The sequence below is a fragment of the Haemaphysalis longicornis genome, unplaced genomic scaffold, assembly GCF_048455015.1.
Source record: "Haemaphysalis longicornis isolate Haplotype H1 unplaced genomic scaffold, Haemaphysalis longicornis Haplotype H1 scaffold_1, whole genome shotgun sequence".
NCBI lineage: Eukaryota > Metazoa > Arthropoda > Arachnida > Ixodida > Ixodidae > Haemaphysalis > Haemaphysalis longicornis.
Window position 1 is genome coordinate 148,900,814 of NW_027526203.1, and position 19,308 is coordinate 148,920,121.

At 49.2% G+C, this 19,308-nt stretch overlaps 1 protein-coding gene and 1 long non-coding RNA gene across 2 annotated transcripts; both read right to left on the bottom strand.

Annotated features, from left to right (window-relative positions):
• Positions 1–10,500: 10,500 nt before the first annotated feature.
• Positions 10,501–14,388, bottom strand: LOC144137882 (uncharacterized). Its single transcript, XM_077669899.1, has 3 exons — positions 14,280–14,388; positions 13,941–14,191; positions 10,501–13,865 (listed from the first exon to the last, which is right to left on the bottom strand). Exons 1-3 carry the CDS (start codon positions 14,305–14,307, stop codon positions 13,665–13,667), a joined length of 480 nt encoding a protein of 159 aa, XP_077526025.1. The 5' UTR covers positions 14,308–14,388; the 3' UTR covers positions 10,501–13,664.
• A 129-nt stretch (positions 14,389–14,517) lies between these two features.
• On the bottom strand, positions 14,518–14,992 carry LOC144166545 (uncharacterized). The gene is made up of 3 exons (XR_013321701.1): positions 14,909–14,992; positions 14,734–14,817; positions 14,518–14,631 (listed from the first exon to the last, which is right to left on the bottom strand). It is a non-coding gene; the product is annotated as an uncharacterized LOC144166545 (long non-coding RNA).
• Positions 14,993–19,308: the final 4,316 nt, after the last annotated feature.

The following is a 19,308-nucleotide window of genomic DNA, read 5'->3' on the forward strand; positions in this document are numbered from 1 at the left end:
TGCACTGACAAATCTTACCTGTAGTTGAACACCCTCTTGTCCGCCGTGAGGCTCGTCCCGCCGAAAGGCTTCATCATGTTCCCGCCGATTAGGAAAGCATCGTCGGCGACGAACACTGGTGGCAACAATATGTCCGGGGCACTAGCAACTTTCACCTCGTTGGGCAGGCCGGCTTTCTTGTTGAGGATCGCCTCTTGGAGCGGCGTCGTCTGCCATACACCGGCATCCCCTTGCGACCCTGGAGCTCCAACATCTGTGTAAATGAACTTGTAGTTGGCGTCCACCACGGCCAGAAGAATTATGCTAAATGACTTTTTGTAATTAATGGAGATTGATCCTGATTTCGCCGGTTTTTTTAATACTATGTGTTTCCCGTCCAGTGCTCCAACGCAGTTGGGAAAATTCCAACTTCTTTCAAACTCCTTCATAATTTGGACCCATCTTTCAAGCGTCTTCGGCGTCTGCAGGTGCTCATCTTTGAGTTCAAGATAAATCTCCCTGCAAGTCTCGTGAACAATGTCATTGACAGTGGAGTGGCCAATCCTGAACTGCCTGCTTAGAGAGTAGTGATCCTCCCCTGTAATAGAAGAAAAGAATGTATAAGAAAAGAGCGACCGATCGTCAATAAACCCACCCAGCCACCGTATGACAACAGCCTGGAGAAGCAAATCGCGCGTCCTAGTTATCCCCCACTCCCTATTACGTGAACTGTCACGGGCCATAAGAAGACGTGCGCGGCACAGCTGCAAGGCCTACCTACAGATTCCAGGTGGTGTACACATGAAGGAGAAATAAAAAAAAGCGTCGTACTTACCAGTGGCAAGGTAACGCAGGGTCACTTCCAGACGAGTCCTCGGAGGAATTGACTTCCGCATAACCGTGTTCTGCCGAACTATTCTGGGTCCAACTCGACAAAGGAGCTGTTCGAACTGCGCATGGTTAACTCGTAGCAGACGGCGGTACTCATCACGATCACTGATGAGGACTTCTTTGAACAACTGGTTCTGAATTCCCAGGTGTTTCCGGCCCAGCCAGTCCTTCACCCAACAACTTCTTTTTGTAGCACATGGCTCCTCCTCGTCCAACTCCGAAAGCAACACAGCCATCGCAGCCAAACGACGCTTTCGATCCACCTCCATCGTGCACGTGCTGCTGTCGGGAAAACAGGAAGAAGCCAGAAGCGCGCCTTGGCGTTCGGGGGCGCTACGGGCGAACGAGAGCAAGGAAGAAAAAAAAACCGGTCCCGCAGAGGAAGCAGGCGACGCACCTCCGTTGCCATAGCAATCCGGCGCATGCGCAGAGACCAGTGGGGACGAGGGCGAGGCTCGCGCGGAAAAAGCGAGCCTTGCCCTCGCTTCCTCCGCGCTGTCGTCTGCTAGTGACTCCGCGCAGCTCCGCACGTGTGGATGCGCCACCCGGACGGAAAATCCGGTCACGTGGTGTTGACGTCACATATCCGTCCGCCTCCGTGAGAGGGTTCCTCCGTCGTGTGAATCCCGCTTTCGGGGGCCCTTCGTTTGAGCCGCCACCGCCGCTGGTGTCGGGGGCACCAGAAGTGGCACGGGCGGTGCGGTGGCGGTGGGAGCAGGTCCGGGGCCCGTGGTGTCCATGGCACCCTCCAACGCACTGGACGATGGGGAGGCAGGGACGGGAGCGGCACCGGTCCCGACGGAAGAGGTTGCCACCACAACCGCTGCTGGCTCAGCGAGCGGTGCGGAGGTGGGCTGGGCTGCCAGAGGCAACCCAGGGGGGGGGGGGGGGGCGGGGGCGGGACCAAGTCCGACTCGCGGCACTGGGTCCCCGCCGAAACCAGACGCCGCTCCGCCCCCCGGCGAGCTGCGTCGGCGTACCTCCCCAGGGGAAAAGAGGCGAACCTCTTTCGCGCCTAAGGGAAGGTGATGTTTTCTGTTACCTTTATGTTAATGATTTTCTTCTCTAGTTGAAACTTTTCACAGGCGCGAGAGTATGCAGCATGTGGACCCTGGCAATTCGGGCAGGTAAGGTTGGTTGCAGTGCAGTTGTCGGATAGATGATCATGCTCGCCACATTTGGCACATGTTGTTCTGCCACGACAGGAGTTGGTACCATGCCCGAACCTCTGGCACTTGAAACAGCGCCGCGGGTTCGGGATGTATGGCTGGACAGAACAACGAATGAAACCTGCGTTAATATGCTCGGGCAGTGTGCAGCGGTCGAAAGTCAGGATCAGATGTTTGGTGGCTATTTCTTTGTTATCTCTCCTAATGACGATGCGCCTTACTGCTGTCACGCCTTGATCTTTTAGGCCTTCGAGCAGATCGGTCTCTGTTTTGGTTAGGAGGTCTGGCTCAGATATCACACCCTGGGAGCTGTTGAGGCTGCGGTGGGGTGTGACTCTGATATCCAGGTCTGCCATGTGGGCTTGGCTCATGAGAGTTGTGGCTTGCTTCTGTGAGTTAACCTCAACTAGGACCTCGCCAGTTCTTAGTTTTTTAGCATTGTATGTGTTGCCTAGGATAGATTCAAGAAACTTGGATACAAGGAATACAGATTGTGAGGAAAGAGGCTTGGATTTGTCAACCGATTCAACTATCAAAAAACGTGGGTAGTTGTCAGGTTTCGGCGAGTTGATGGCAGGAAGAGGTGGAAAAGATTCTTCGGTGCGGACCCTTTTCAAGGTCCGATCATGTTTGGGGGGGGGTTTACGATTTACCATATGGCATGTAATAGAAGCAGGGGACGGGGGTACTTTCTTCTCAAACCTTACCCTGATAGCCTGAGAGGTCCCGGAGCTCCCTGCCTGGTAGACAGACAGGGAGCCCATCCGCCGGAGCTTGACCTGGGCTCCGACGGCCACCGTTTGAGGCTTCTACCCTTCACCTTTAAACACATCACCACGGTAGGTTACAGTTTATGTTGGGGGCTCGGGGTCCGCGGTGTCGCCAACACCGTCACCATGAATCGCGTGTGGAAATTGCGGCGCACAAAACTGACAACTGTCTACCTCCGTAGCCCGCGGTTGAACCTCCTTCACGTGTGTTGAAGAACCGAGGCGGGGACCGCGGGACGTGGGTGATTCGTTTTAATGGCGGATGGGACTTTACAATGATAGTGATAGTAGGAGGCAGTTGCCAATCTACCTCTTCTTCCTCTAATATTTTTAACATCCTCCCGGCCGGCCGATAAGTAAAGGAAGATTAACTTAATACCAGGAGTTACTTTTCAGCTGGAGCCAACGGAAACACTATTGTCCAAGTTCACTAACAGTCCGTTGTAATCAGAAGCTACGTGGGATCCGTGTTAGCCGCACAATGATAGTTCATTCTTCTGCTTCCACCTATGTTTCCACCTTCTGTGGCACATGCGCTTTGTGGACTTGGGCCAGGGCACGTGGCTCGCCTTGACCATCGTCTGTCCTGGATGACCTAGCAGTGTTCGCGAAGGTTTCGTGTGGCAAGAGCGTCGGATCGTTTGTCGTGCCGAGGAATTGACGTGCCGCCTGGCTCTTTTCATGTGTAGAACGATCCTTCTTCGTGAGGCTCCTCTTTTCTTTTTCGTTTTACCGATCAGTCGGCATTTGGTCACGTGCTTTGGTGAAACCGTGTTTACGGAAGTTTGGCATGCACATCGTAGGGCATTTTGGTTTTGCCGTATTCTCCGTCTTCGTTTGGACGTAGGGGTTTTCAGATCTTTTTTACGTTCTTCCTTGGTAAACGAAATGCCCTTTGAATCCATGCTGCTGTGATGAAATGTATTAGGCGTGTCCATGGGTGAGCCAGAGTTCCTTTTGTAACGTACATAACTCTGCTGTGCTTCTGTGTTGACCTGTGGTTGTTTGTGTGGTCCTTGATTAGGTTGTTTCTTGCGCATTGATCTTGTTTTCTTGCCGCTAAAACCTTGCACAGAAAACCGATCTGCAGGTTCCTGCACAGCATTGATGGAATTATTCGTCCTTTTTGTGGCCGGTAATCGACAAATTTCATCGTTAGGGTTGCACTCGTCTGAGCGTGCAGCAGGAACGGGTGCCTCCACTTGGTTATTACATGAATTAACCCCTTGTTTGAAGGAAACAACTTGTTCATTGACTTCTGGCTCATGATGTTCTTTCAGAGGAGTCGTCAAATCGCTGTTTTCGTTTGGACGATGACTGTTCTCCAAAGCCGATTCGTTGACGTTTACGATACCATCTTGCTTTTTCAAGGCTATTGTAGCAGTGTCATCGGTGGAATACTTCTGCAATTCTGGGAACAATCGCTCCATTCTAAATTTCGTCAATAGGATAAGATCTTCGAATTCATAGGCGGCTTCATATTCTTTTTCTAAATCATCCAGTTCGACAAGCTCTTCGATTTCGCTGTCCAGTTTCTTTAGTATTTCATATTTTTCCATCAGGCTCTTCTTGAGGAAAATTAGCTTACCGATTGATGGTGCATCGGCATTTATCCGTGATTTTATGTCGTCGATCAGTGTGGTGGCGTCGTTTCGGATTAGGTTTCTTCGTTCACACAAGGCCTCCATGTCGCTTCTCGGCGTCGTTAATATCTTTAGGTCGCCGAGAAGAGTCATGATAGGCGAGAAACCGAAGTCGTTGATTCCGTTGGTCCCCGCAGGCGTCCGTTCGGTAGCGTTGGTGAGGGCGCCTGGTCGTTAGTTGCTTGGTGAGCCCTCAATTGATCCGTGGGTAGTGACGTCCGCCTGCGGCCCGTGGTCAGCGGTCACCGTTCAGTCCCATCGCAGCCGTGTCACTCGCGTCATCGTTGATGGCGGCCCACACACTCCGTTCTCCAACTGTGTAGATCTTCCCATCCTGGTCACGGCACCATTTTGTTGAAGAACCGAGGCGGGGACCGCGGGACGTGGGTGATTCGTTTTAATGGCGGATGGGACTTTACAATGATAGTGATAGTAGGAGGCAGTTGCCAATCTACCTCTTCTTCCTCTAATATTTTTAACAACGTGCGGCCACCTCGAGGTCACTTTCAACAGTACTGTCGAAGTTTGCGTCATGGGCATGAAAGAGGCCGGCCGCCGAATTGTTCCAGAGGAAGACGCTGAGAGTGTCATGAACATTCTTACTGTTCACACTGATAATTAAGCGTACGGGTGTCTACTTTGATTCAACCTGTTTCTCTGGCATCACCCCGGCGCATCATAAAATTTTTAGTGGACACTGGCTCAGCTGTATCGATAATGGGAGAACAAAGCTTTCAAAACCTATTCAGAGACCAAGTTGAGCTGAAGAAATCGCAACCAACATTACTGGATTTTTCACGTCGAAAAATTCCTGTGCGTGGACAGTTCCCTGCCCTCACTGTGCACAAATCGGAAACAGCTGTAGTGACCTTCCACATTACCCAAGGTGGAACATCACTTCTGGGTATTGATGCCGTACAAGCTTTTGGTCTCCAGATTGTGGGCACAGAATTACACTGCCTTACTATGGCCAAACATTGACACAAACCAAGTAAAATGTTGACACAAGGCCCCAAAATGAATCCACAGCGTTCAAACAAGTTGTCACCGCCCACCACGAAACCACGCGAGTCTGAAGAAATAGTGTCTCTGGTGACGTATGTACATCAAGATGAACTGAGACAAGCGACAGTGGAGGATAACACTCTCCGAGAAGTTTCCGGTTACGTGCAGACATCGTGGCCACCCCGCAAGAATTGGGCACCTAAGCTGACTCCATACTATGAAGTCCGAAAGGAGTTGACAGCAGTTGATGGCATGCTCTTTCGTACTAAGCGCATCGTAGTTCCTGTCAAGCTCACAGCGACTTTTCTCCAGCTGGCTCACAAATCGCACCCTCGTATCGTGAAAACCAAACAATGCCTATGAGAGAAGTATGATGGCCAGGGTTAGGCAAACATGATGAAACAGCTATCCGCAGTTCCATTTGTCAGCACGCGGAAAAAAGTGCCAAGATCTCACCCACACCACTTCAGTCAATTCCACTTCCTGACAAACCTTGGGACAAGATAGCTATAGACGTTGTTGCTCCTTTTCAGCGTGCACCTGGAGACTACCGATTTGCCATTTCAGTAGTTGATTATTTTTCAAAATGGCCAGAAGTGGCTTTTTTGCACTGACGTTACCACTCACACGGCGACAAAGTTGCTTCTAGCACTCTTCGTACGTGAGGGTTACCTACTGAAATAGTGTCTGTTCACGGTCGACTTCACATCAAAGGAATTTGAGTCCTTCCTTGAAGACCGTGGAATCAACTACATCTTTTCTGCCGTGTACAACCCACAGGCAAGTGGCCTCGTTGAGATTTGATCGTGTACTGAAGTCATACATTCAACTGGCTCTGCTGGAGCAGCGTCCAGTGAAGGAAACTGTGACTGAGTACTTGGGAGTATACAGAGCCACCCCTCGCAGCACCACCGGTCTCTCCCCGGCCGTTCTTCTACATGGCCGACACATAAGAACTTCTTTGGACGTCATTGGTCAGCTGACAGCTGACTTCAGCACAAATCCTTCACGGGAGATGAGTCCGCTCGGAAAAAGAGTCGCAGAGTGTGAACGAAAAAGTAAGGCATACGCTGAACAGCAGCGAGCTGCAAGAGTCCCCAAGTTCCAAGTTGGCACCTACATACGAGTGAAGAAACCAGTTCCTGGACCAGTTCCTGGCTCCAAGTTATAGACCACTATTAAAAATCCTAAAAAAATTGGCCGCTGGTCCTTCTATCTGGAAGACGGTCGAACTTGGAACGCTTCACAGCTATCAGCGGTATCAAAAGAGGCATCACCAGGGCAAGAAACTAAGGACAACTCTTGCACGTACAACATGCCCCCGTTGACGGACTACCAAAGTAGAGCTGCACCATCGAAGACTTGGATCACTGCACCTGGGGGTCTGCCACAACCACAATCTGCGAGTTCATCCGCAGATCAACTTGAGTCTTCACGCGCTGTACCACCACATGTGCCACCGAGCCCACCACAGCTGCAAGGTTCGCAGCCACAAAGTCTGGCTCCAGGCTCTGGCACTGAGGAGTGCAGTGTACCGGTAGAGGGAAACGGACTCAATGCCAGGGCCACTACCTGACCGGCCAAGGAGAAATCGCAGACCTCCAGTGCACTTCCAAGATTACGTGCAGTGATTCGACAGCTGTCAGGGCTCATACAGTGACTGTATTGGTGATTTCTGCACACAAACGGTGACCGTATTGGTGATTTGTGCAGACAGGCATGTCTAGTCTAATGATTGTTTGTTCCCCGGGAGAGAAAGATGTAGTGGCCCGCAGAAGCACCATGTGCCGCCATATTATCCGTAGATGCCAACATGTGGCACCACCTCTGTAATATGCGTACGCACACGCACACACACACACACACACACACACACACACACACACACACACACACACACACACACACACACACACACACACACACACACACACGATGTGCAGTGCAGTGTATCTGTACAGCCGACATAACTACTTATGCTTACGAACAACCATAGTCCATAGCAGTCATGAAACACTCTATATAACGCCAGCGCATTTGATTACCTGAACAATATTCGCGCTCATTCATACTGCTTTGTTTGTAAGATACGCAGTCTCAGACGATTGTGTACAGGATAAAAACGCATCGTTGCTCCGATTGTACTACCGCCCAGAGCAACTTGCGAAACCACTCCGTAAAGGATACCTTCCGTTGTCAGTAGAGTGAACTAGAATGTGAGTTGTAACACCAGCTACTTAGGCCTCACGTTTAACGTCGGGTGAGCCCATGTTCACAGCCAGAAAAAGAACCCTTGTAGCTTGTCACCACTGCTGTCGTAAAACAAAGCCACTCAGATTCCATCAGGGAGATTTTACACAGACACACAACACACCAGCAACAAATAAAGCCAGGACGTTCTCGGCAGGAGATAGGTGACGACGCTACGAGTAAAAACAGCCCACCACGACTTCCTCACGTACAAATGACGACTTGGCAAGACACACACGGCGCAGACGACTTTAGAGCCTTATGATGCACTACATTCGTAACAGTTCCTGCACAAACTTTGTGGACAAATCGCACACATCAGAAGACGCGGCTCGGAAGCCCCGGGTTGCAGCAGACACAGCCTTTTTTTTTTCACGGGTGCTTTCTACCACTAAAGCCCCTCCATACTGCTCTCGTCCGCCTAGGTTAAGTAGCGCCAACCTGCCCTTCCCCGTCCTCTTCCCCGAGCTGCGGAAGCGGAAGAACCGCCATGGAGTAGGGGCGCAAGTGACGCCGTTTCCGCCGCCGAATTCCGCGACGCTGTCACTCTGTGCTGTCGCTGGCTGACGGCACGCACAAGCATTCCACTGGTTTGAGTTGTAATTTTGCTTTGCACGTTATTTCGTATGTTGTTGCAGCGAGAAGATGTGATGTTGACAAGGTTTACTCAGGCTACGTGTAGTGCGCATGAAAAAGCATGAGCGGAGCGAGCGGTTGTAACTACAGGCTATTGGCTTTGCAGTCTTCATGCGAGTTTCGATGTTGCGCTTCCATAATGAGTGATGTCTGTCGTCCGTGAGCACGAGACGCGGACTGTGAATCAATGTACGCGTGCGACACTTATCCCGCTTGCCGTGCTTCCTTCGTCCCGCGGCGATGCAGCACTATGAAGTAGCCCTGGTTGAGCGTTCATTGAAGCAGCACTACTTACGCTAAAACGTTTGTTTTGTGGTTATAACGTCGGAGGCCGTCGACCAGTAATTGCAAGTCAACGCCGGGAGTTCTTGGTGTGGTGGTGAACGCAGTGATGTATTCGTGATTAGCGGAGCACTTGATTTGATTGATTGTGGGGTTTCACGCGCCGACGCAATGCAGGCGATGAGGCGCGCCATAGTGGAGGGCTCCGGATTAATTTTGACCACCTGGGGATTTTTAACGTGCGCCGAAATCTCGTACACACGGGCGTTTTTGCTTTTCGCCTCCATCAGATGAGCGGCCGCCGCGGCCGGAAATCGAACCCGCGACCTCGTGTGGAGCACTTGCGCTCTCGCTGTAAGAGCTATGCGCAGTTCTCACTGCCGAGTACAGGCAGCAGTGCGGAACAAGTTCATATATTTTTATTATGGCTGTGTCTAGTAGTGTTTTGTCTGGACGAAATTAACGTGAAGTGTGCAAGTTCCGCCCAGAAAAAAGGAAGGAAAACCACCTGATTGTCAGTGGGTTTCGTCGAGATTACTGACGAATTTTCCCCGCGCCGTTTTTTTTTTTGTTTTTGTTTTTTGTGGCCAATGACTCCGGCTAGTCAGTGAGCGGACACATTGTACAATGCTTACTGTGGCTAATAAAACAATTGAATAGAAACAATCATTTCCACCGCACCGGTGCATTAGTTACTGAAAGCAGTACATCTTGTATGCCTGTTATGGTTTCTGCCAAAATAACCAGCACTCAAACCTTCCACTTAAAGGAGCCATGAAGACAAAATACAAGTTGGGTTTATTAGAAGGACTGCTTAGTCCCGATAACAATGATACCAATATCATTGCAATCTTCGAACAAATAACGGAGATATTAAAGAAAACGTGTAAAGCCGAGGCGACACCCTAGCCAATTTCCCGCAACTTTTCTATGACGTCACGGAACCTTGTTTGTGCGATTGACGGCCGCCTAACTGACCTGTCGCGAGGACACACGACTGGATGTCTGTAATGGGGCCTCTAGTTCCATTTGACCGCATCACTTGAATTCTAACGTGCAGTTAACGCACTGAAAATTATATTTTATTGTTGGCCCGTATGACGTCATTGTTGCTCATAACACGTCACTGTGGCGCAAAATTTGAAAGTTTTTAAATACTTCTTGCGTTTTTTTCGTTAAAAAAACATCCTTTGTGGCTCTAATGGAGCTGAGTGAGATACTGAATCCTAGTTCTTTCAAATTAAACGAAGTTGTATTTTCTCTTCATGGCTCCTTTAAGTATGTTTATTTCGTTCACAACTTCGGACAAATCAGTTTCCAGATAGAACTCAGACCTCATATTCTAAGTTTTTCATAAGTGCTTTCAGTTGTGCTCTGGGCCGTTTTCATTTCAACCAAGCATCTGCCAGCTGGTAAGCTCTAGAAAGCACAGAACATGCTCCTTCAAAGTTGCAAAATAATCCTTCAATTATGGTAGCCACCTGCACAGAAAAACCGTAAACAACGCAATTGCAAGGACTACGTATGGTACATAACGTAACACGACTAAGCACTCAACAACTGCACAAAAATACAATATACACAAAGAATTCCCATGACTGTGCAAGTAAATAAAACAAAGCTGCCAAATTAGCACTCAAACTGAGGGGTACACAGAAATGGAGAAACAGACTTAAGACCTAAGAACTGCGTTATGCATTAAAAACATGCTGACTAGAAACTGCACAGTTTTGCTGAAAGACCTTCAAGCATGCACATCCACTGCCGAGCCAATAAATAGTGGTTGAGAACAGTACAACAACAAGTGCCCCTGAACACTGCAATTTTCGGCAGCGAGATTTGCGGCTCTGAAGAAAGACGCACAGGTGGGATTGTTCCATAGCCCTATACACGGGCTGTTAAAACCAACCATTACCTTGTCGGATGATAGTTCACATGGCATGGACACAAAATGCCAACGGAATTATAATGGCTAGGCATGTAGATAAAACAAAGCTACTAGATTAGCATTCAAACTGAGCGGCACACAGAAATGCAGAAACATCAAGACGCAAAGCCTAAAAACTGCACTATGTGGCAAAAAAACATGCCAGCTAGGAATTGCACACTACATTTGAAAGACTCTTCAGCATCACATCAAATGCTGTGCCAATGAATAGTGGATGAGAACCAGTCGTGGGCATGTTACCAGCAAAAAGTAAGTGTTCGTTACCGACGCTAGGAAAGCAACATATCACAAACCAAACGATAAAGTTTATATTGCACATGGTAAAACCTAAAGCCCCTCAACCTAGGCAGTGCAGAAGGGCAGCATGCAGGGGCTTTAGTAAAACTGTAGGTGAAGGGAACCTAAAGAGGGGTGCACTCAAGCCTAACAACAACAATCCTTATGTGCGCCTAATTTTGTTGCATTAACTTTTTTACTGATGCACCCGTTGTGTGGAGGAACTCATCGACAAAATTCATTGTAACGTAGGGTGCGCTGTTTCTCAAAGTTTGCAACCGAAAGATTCCCTTTTTTCGGGGGTGTAATTTCCAGTTTCTTTGTTGTGTGTGTCTGTTCGCTCAAGGCGAAGGAATAGTTTTAGATACCAACAACCTCTGACCTTGATCTTTTGCTGGAAAGAAAATCCACTCTCTCGGGACCCTTTCTAAACTGTGAGCAAAGCAGTGTTATGGAAAGGAAAAAGGTGGAGATACAAAAAAGTCCGAAGCAGTAGAAAGCATAAACTGTACGTCGGCCCTTAACAAGTGTTGCTATAGGATAGTTTTCTATAAAAAAATAAAGTAACTGCAATGGTAGTTACTAGTGTGACAGTTACTCCGTAAAAAGGTAACAATGTTACAGTAAGAGGGCCCTTTAACTTCAAAGTGACTAGATACAGTTACAAGTAACTAGTTACTACCCAAGACTGATGAGAACGGTGCGAAGACAAGCGCCCGTGAATATTGCCATATTGGGCAGCGAGATTTACGGCTCCTAAGAGAGATGCACTGCTAGGACTGTTGACTGTATGCCGTGCTGTTTACAACCAACCATGGCCACGGCAGATGCTAGTCTGCATGGCATGGACACTCAAAATGTCAACAGAACTACAATGGCTAGGCATATGGATAAAACAAAGCTACTAGATTAGCACTCAAACTGAGTGGTACACACAAATACAGAAACATTGAGACTCGAAACCTCAAAACAGCGTAATGCGACAAGAGAACATGCTGACTAGAAACTGCACACTTTCATTACAAGACCCTTAAGCATGCAAACTAGTTGGCACACAAATTCAAAAACTCCAACAACCCATAACAGCCCCACACACGACACAGAAAAGATAGTTGACACTAAGGATCGCCTTTCAACAGACAGAGGTAACACTTGCAATATGGGTGCAATGCGGTTCTACGAATACCTACGTGAACTCTCTGCAGTGGAATCCGTTATTAGCCAAGCTGATAAGCCAGTATGAACTGAGACTATGAACCTGCTACATACTTCTGACAACCTCATCTTACCTAATTGCCCTTACTGCCTCACGCATGCCGACACTTCGGCTTCCACATTTCGGTTGCGGCGCTTCTTTGACTAGGGCTTCATTCTTGTTTTTGAGAAAAATGTGAATTCTCGTCCTCAAAAATGCAGTGACCAGTTTGCGTGGCACATCATGGCATGTTGGTATGTCGGTCATCATATCTTTAAAAATTTCCTTCTTGATGTGCACCAATGAAGCCCTGTTCTGCAAAACGCTTTCCACATTGCTCCCGAAGAAGGCCTCACAGAGCTTCAACAGCTCAGAAGCTGCCTTTGAAGGCACAACCAGTGAAACTTTGTGGGGCAGATAAGACTTGACCCGAAGCCAGTCGTTTTCTGCAAGGTCTGAGCAGCTACCTGTGATGGCCTCGGCGCAATTGTGGCATGTCTTAAAGTTTTTCATTATTTGGCTTACTGTGTAGCCGCAAACGTACCGAAACCCCTCATCAACAACTATGTTTTCTAGGGTTTCAGGCGTCGGGCGAAAGATAACAACAGTGCACGGCTGTTGCTTGCCCTGAATACCCACTAGTGCAACACCATCTGAGCACATGTAGTTGCCCTTTGGGTTTGCACGCAGAAACTGCGAGAGTGCTGCACTGCGCAGTGCACACTTGAACTCGCGCGGCGAGGGCACAGCGTTATTCATCCTTATCGTTGAAAAGAAGTTTTCCAACGCGTCTTGGCTGAAGCGAGAAAGGAGGACAAAAACGAAGCCTTCCATAGTGACAAGGTGCTGCTGTAGCAACTGTGCCGACATTGTAGCTAATATAGCTCCTGTCTGGAAGGGCTTCCATTTACCATCTTTTCCTACGATCTTCATGTTCTCAAACAAAGTGATCACCTCGTCAAAGAAAGCATCCCCTTGTACACCTAGATGTCTTTCAGCCTGCTTTCTCGTTCGCGATGTGAGCAGCGTGAACCAGGTGTTTATTTTGTCTATAAACCACGCAGTTGTTGTTGCCTCTTCATCTAGTTCCCGTTTTTGCACATTGTAGTGCACCGCAGCTGCCGTGTCGTGGCTCAGCAGCGCGTACGCAGGGCCAACCTTCATCTTGTCATAATGTGAGGAATTTAGGCAGGACTTTTTTAACCTGGCAGCAAGTTGAAATTCCTTACCTTCCTCAAGTTCTAGCAGCTCTTCAACATGCTCAAGAGAAACCACTCTACCGGGGAGTTTGTACTTCGTCACTATATCGTCCGGCAACTCTATTTTGTCTCCTTGCGTCAACTGCCCTCTCAGATTTTTCAAAAGATGTGGCGCATCAGCGAAAAAGTAGAGACGCCTGCTGGAGTCAATAGGGTGCGGTACATGACACTGTCGACTCTTCCTACTAATCTTAATACCATAAGAACTCCACAGCCCTTGATTGCAAGGGCCCATGTCGGTGACGATGCCTTGGATCTTAATTCCAATTTCTTCACAAGCACAAATTATGGCATTAATCTTATTTTTAATGGTTTCGGCATGAAACGAATGTCCAGTCAATTCATATGCCACCGCCTGCTTTCACCGGGTGGAAATGCCTCCCAGCATGAAAACGAGTGCATGTGTTGCATGGCAAGATTCCGGCAAGGAGTTGTTGCACAATGGAACAGTCGGTCGCCCAAGAAGTGTCCCCGTCGAAGGATCAAAATCCAAGCCCTTTGCGATCTGCATTTCATCCAGCATCAGCACTGCATGACGCTCCTGTTCAGAAAGCTCGCCCACCTGAACAGAAAAAATAGACAAACAAATTACCCACAGCATCATGGATTGTTAGAAAACAAGAGTGTAGACACAAACCTTGATCTTAAGAAGGTCCATAACTTCTGTTAGGAGTCCAGGGGAAAACTTGAAATTCTCTATTTTCCGCTGCAGCGTCCTTTCTGATGGCAGAGGCATTCCTAATTCCCTAGCTACGCCGTAGCCTTTAGATCTGCAGGAGAGTTTCAGTTTCAAAGCCTTCATGACTGTTTCATCGCTCCATGTTGAACCTCGCATAGTGTTCTTCTGCAGGCAAGTCGCCTGGTCGGGGTTCAGGTAGCCAACAACGCCTGCATAGGTAATGCAAAAAATCTGGAAATGGCCCTTTATATGAAAGCATAGATCATGTCATGAATTTGATGGAATTGCACTGCGCACCTGCTCGAAGATTTTCATTTTCCACCATGAGGGCGCTGACTTTTCGCTGTGCCAAAGCAAGCTTCCTTTTCAGCTCGGAGATTTCCGTTTGCAAGGAATCGTCACCGTTTGGCCCTGAAAATAAACAATGCAATGCAGTACTTTTGCCCGTCTAACTCTAATCAGAATGCTTTTATATTACAGGAACGAAGGCACTTGCAGTTGCATGACCCCACGCGTTGTGTGCACGTACCAGCTACGTCAGTTGCATTGGCAGGACCTCTGCGATCTGGCCCTGGGCAGGACGTGGCGGGCAATGCCTGCCGGGGCGTCAGCAGCGACCTGCCGACAGCTGCACTCGCACAGCCGGAGTCTGGGAAAAATGTGAATGCAAAAAGCCCAATGAATGACCTGCAGATGTTACGGAAACACACAAGTCGCACACTATGTTGCAGTTTGACAAATTTGTGCCTACCACGGTGCCGACTGGGTGTAGGGGACAACATTGTCGGCGTTCCGAGCAATGACCGGCCAGCAGGCGGGCTCACAACGGTGAACACTGAAAAGTTTGCACGCATGAAAAGTCAATAGCACATTACAGGAACGAAGGCACTTGCAGTTGCATGACCCCACGCGTTGTGTGCACGTACCAGCTGCGTCAGTTGCATTGGCAGGACCTCTGCGATCTGGCCCTGGGCTGGACGTGGCAGGCAATGCCTGCGTCAGCAGCGACCTGCCGACCGCTGCACTCGCACAGCCCGAGTCTGGGAAAAATGTGAATGCAACAAGTCCAATGAATGACCTGCAGATGTTACGGAAACACACAAGTCGCACACTATGTTGCAGTTTGACAAATTTGTGCCTACCACGGTGCCGACTGGGGGTAGGGGACAACCTTGTCGGCGTTCCGAGCACTGACCGGCCAGCAGGCGGGCTCACAACGGTGAACACTGAAAAGTTTGCATGCATGAAAAGTCAATAGCACATTACAGGAACGAAGGCACTTGCAGTTGCATGACCCCACGCGTTGTGTGCACGTACCAGCTGCGTCAGTTGCATTGGCAGGACCTCTGCGATCTGGCCCTGGGCTAGACGTGGTGGGCAATGCCTGCCGGGGCGTCAGCAGCGACCTGCCGACCGCTGCACTCGCACAGCCCGAGTCTGGGAAAAATGTGAATGCAAAAAGCCCAAAGAATGACCTGCAGATGTTACGGAAACACACAAGTCGCACACTATGTTGCAGTTTGACAAATTTGTGCCTACCACGGTGCCGACTGGGTGTAGGGGACAACATTGTCGGCGTTCCGAGCACTGACCGGCCAGCAGGCGGGCTCACAACGGTGAACACTGAAAAGTTTGCACGCATGAAAAGTCAATAGCACATTACAGGAACGAAGGCACTTGCAGTTGCATGACCCCACGCGTTGTGTGCACGTACCAGCTGCGTCAGTTGCATTGGCAGGACCTCTGCGATCTGGCCCAGGGCTGGACGTGGCGGGCAATGCCTGCCGGGGCGTCAGCAGCGACCAGCCGACCGCTGCACTCGCGCAGCCCGAGTCTGGGAAAAATGTGAATGCAAAAAGCCCAATGAATGACCTGCAGATGTTACGGAAACACACAAGTCGCACACTATGTTGCAGTTTGACAAATTTGTGCCTACCACGGTGCCGACTGGGTGTAGGGGAGAACCTTGTCGGTGTTCCGAGCACTGACCGGCCAGCAGGCGGGCTCACAACGGTGAACACTGAAAAGTTTGCACGCATGAAAAGTCAATAGCACATTACAGGAACGAAGGCACTTGCGGTTGCATGACCCCACGCGTTGTGTGCACGTACCAGCTGCGTCAATTGCATTGGCAGGACCTCTGCGATCTGGCCCTGGGCTAGACGTGGCGGGCAATGCCTGCCGGGGCGTCAGCAGCGACCTGCCGACCGCTGCACTCGCACAGCCCGAGTCTGGGAAAAATGTGAATGCAAAAAGTACAATTAATGACCTGGTGACGTTACGGAAGCACACAAGTCGCACACGTATCACACCTTAAGCACGGTAAATGAAGAATTTCACAGAAACTGAGGTCAGTGGTAAAAGTGGCTGGTGCTTATGGCTGTGCATGAGACCAGTATAGAGGAGCCTTAAAGCTAGTATATTGAGGCAAAGCAGGTTCTGAAACTTAAGGCTAGCGTAAGGTATTTGTCACTGTTATTCTAACCAATCCACGAGACATTTCATGATGCATTCTAGTTTACTTGAACCTCTCCAAGGCAGTCCTATGTACCTTGTGTCAGTGTGGTCAATGGAGCGAGTGGCTGTAGAGGGACCAACTGTTCGGAGTAAGGCGACGGCACAGCCACCTGTGAAAACAAGTGGCTTGATGGTCCTCCTGGAAGTGCAGTGCATGGAGTAAATTACTCAGTGTAACAAAATATCATGAACAACCAGACATTTAACCAGTTAGGCTAGTTTGTGTGCACTAAACTTCAGCATGATTACTACAATTGATAGGAATGACAATCCGCAAAACGATTTATTGGTAGAAATCTTTTCAAGCCGTCACTGGAAATCTTTTTCAACGTACCTTGTTCGTTTTCTTTTCCGGGTTGTCTGGACAATCATCCATGGTCGTTTACTGTACCTGCACAGCAATGAAATAAAATTGGCTGAACTGCATGCCATGAACGATTATGAAAATGTTCCCTTTTGAGACTGTGGCATTGCGATGTGTCGTTTGTGCCTACCTGGATTCTGTGGTACGAGACGAAACAGTGAAGGCACAGCCGTGCATTTCAGCTTCTTCACACCATAGTTTTTAAGCACTGCAGGCTCGAACTGGTCGTCCGCAAAGTGGTCCTATGCAGGTGAAAAGAATTATTAGTTCTCAAACATGTTCAAGCCAGGATGGCTAGCTTGTGACCTGTACTTTGAAGAAATAAACCGGCACCAATAAATGGCGTCCTTTGTAGCACAGCAGCTAAAGCACGGGTGCTTACTGAGAGTTATTTGGATCAGGAACAGATTGCAATGTCTATAGTTACGCCCAGTGAGTAAACGAATTTAGGTGAGTTATGACTAAATTCAGAACTTGTTTCCTTGTCATTCCTGTTACGAAAATTTATGCTACACGATTGGAACCTTATGAAGGTGTAGTTGAAATACAACAGCTGGAAATCGCAAAATGATGCGCTTGTAGCGAAGATCCTCTATCGGCATTCACGGCCGCTTTTTTAAAGAGAAATTTACTTCTACGAAGTTGTGCATCACAGATCAGAGAAGATTTTCGAATGTTTTACTGAACGAACGCGACATATCACAGCTTCGTTTTCGCAGTTTAAGTAACCGCCAAAGTACCTGAAAGTAATGAAAGCCGGTATTGCGTGTGCAGTACGAATGTACTCGTCAGCGACACTTACACAGCAATACTGATGTAATAATGTGCATTCAAGGATGACAATGGCAGCCAGCTGAAATCTGATAAGTAATGCGCGCTTTATTTACCCCGCAAAGTTTGCTCTTACGCCAGTTGATATACACATCCCGGTAACGTAAATACCTGACGAGGTCAAGCTTTTCACGCATGCACGTACCTCGCAGAGCTTGGAATGCTTCCTAGGCTGGAAACTTGCGCGTCCAATGCGTTGCAACCAGACGTCCAGTCTCTCGGTGTCGTGCTTCGCAAATGGTAACGAGAAAAGAGACTTTCCCCTGTTTGACCGTGTCGAGCAGCCGGGGGCGCAGCACCACGACGGCATTCTTCGCGACGCACCGAAGACATCAAGCGAAGGACTCCCACGGGTCGGGATCAGTCACGGAGGAACCGTAACAACTGTTTGTTTCTCACGTTGTGTAAAAAACAGCCTACTTGGGCGTAGAAAGCGACGTAAATGCGCCAGTAAACATGAGGGCCGCCATGTGTGTGACAGTTCTTGGCGGAAGGAAGCAGATATTCCGCATCCCGCGGAACCGGAAAGCGCAGTTGCGGAAGCAGAAGTAGGCGGATACGGAAGCGGAACACGGCGGCGGCACTCTTCAAAGGATGGCGCTACTTAAAAAAGCGGCCCTGTCCGTGATGGAGGGCTTTATCTACCACTAGTAGGCGCTCGTGGCGCATCCGCCCCACTTTCGTTAATGCCCCGCACGGGGCACCTTGAGTATTCATGGTGACGGTGAGCAGCGACACCGCGGACCCCGAGCTCCCAACATAAGCCGTGTCCAACCGTGGCGACGTGTTTAAAGGTGAAGGGTAGAAGCCGTAAACGGTGGCCGTCGGAGCCTTGGTCAAGCTTCGGCCGATGGGCTCCCTGCCTGTCTACCAGGCAGGGAGCTCCGGGACCTCTTTGACTACCAGGGTAAGGTCAAAGGAGAAAGTACCCCCGTCTCCCTGCCTCTATACTATGCTTTATGGTATTGTTTAAAACCCCCTCCAACCGTGACCGGCCCCCTAAAAGGGGCCGCACCGAAGTATCGTTTCCCCCATTGCCATCTTTGACATTTCCTGAACCAGATAATTTTTCTCGATTTCTTGTGATGGAATCGCTCAATCCAACCCACCCTCTTGCATCTCAGTCAGTCTTCTTGATTGCCAAGTATCTTGAAGCCATAGTAGGAAAATCGTATAAATGCAAAAAACAAAGGTCTGGTGAACTCTTAATTGAAATAAATGACAAGCAGCAGTCTGCAAAGCTTCTAGCTCAGACTAGACTGGCTGATCTTGACATCCGGGTCACACCCCATCGGAGCCTCAATAGCTCGCAGGGTGTGATATCCGAGACAGACCTCCTGAACGAAACGGATGCGGATCTCCTTGCCGGCTTGAAGGATCAGGGCGTCACTGCCGTGAGACGCATCACTATCCGTAGAGACGACAAGGAGATTCCCACCAAGCACATTATCTTGACTTTCGACCGCGCAGTTCTTCCACAACACATCAATGCAGGTTTTATCCGTTGCTCAATACGTCCGTACATCCCGAACCCGCGGCGCTGTTTTAAGTGCCAGCGGTTCGGGCACGGTACGAACTCTTGCCGTGGCCGAACGACGTGTGCGAAATGCGCGG

Bases quoted from the DNA above. Each gene is read 5' to 3' on its own strand.
- LOC144137882 (XM_077669899.1), bottom strand. From the start codon at position 14,307: ATGGTGGAAAATGAAAATCTTCGAGCAG. The intron at 14,192-14,279 runs GTGCGCAGTGCA...TTACCTATGCAG, and splicing joins AAATGAAAATCTTCGAGCAG to GCGTTGTTGGCTACCTGAAC. The intron at 13,866-13,940 runs GTTTGTGTCTAC...TTTTCTGTTCAG, and splicing joins TGGACCTTCTTAAGATCAAG to GTGGGCGAGCTTTCTGAACA.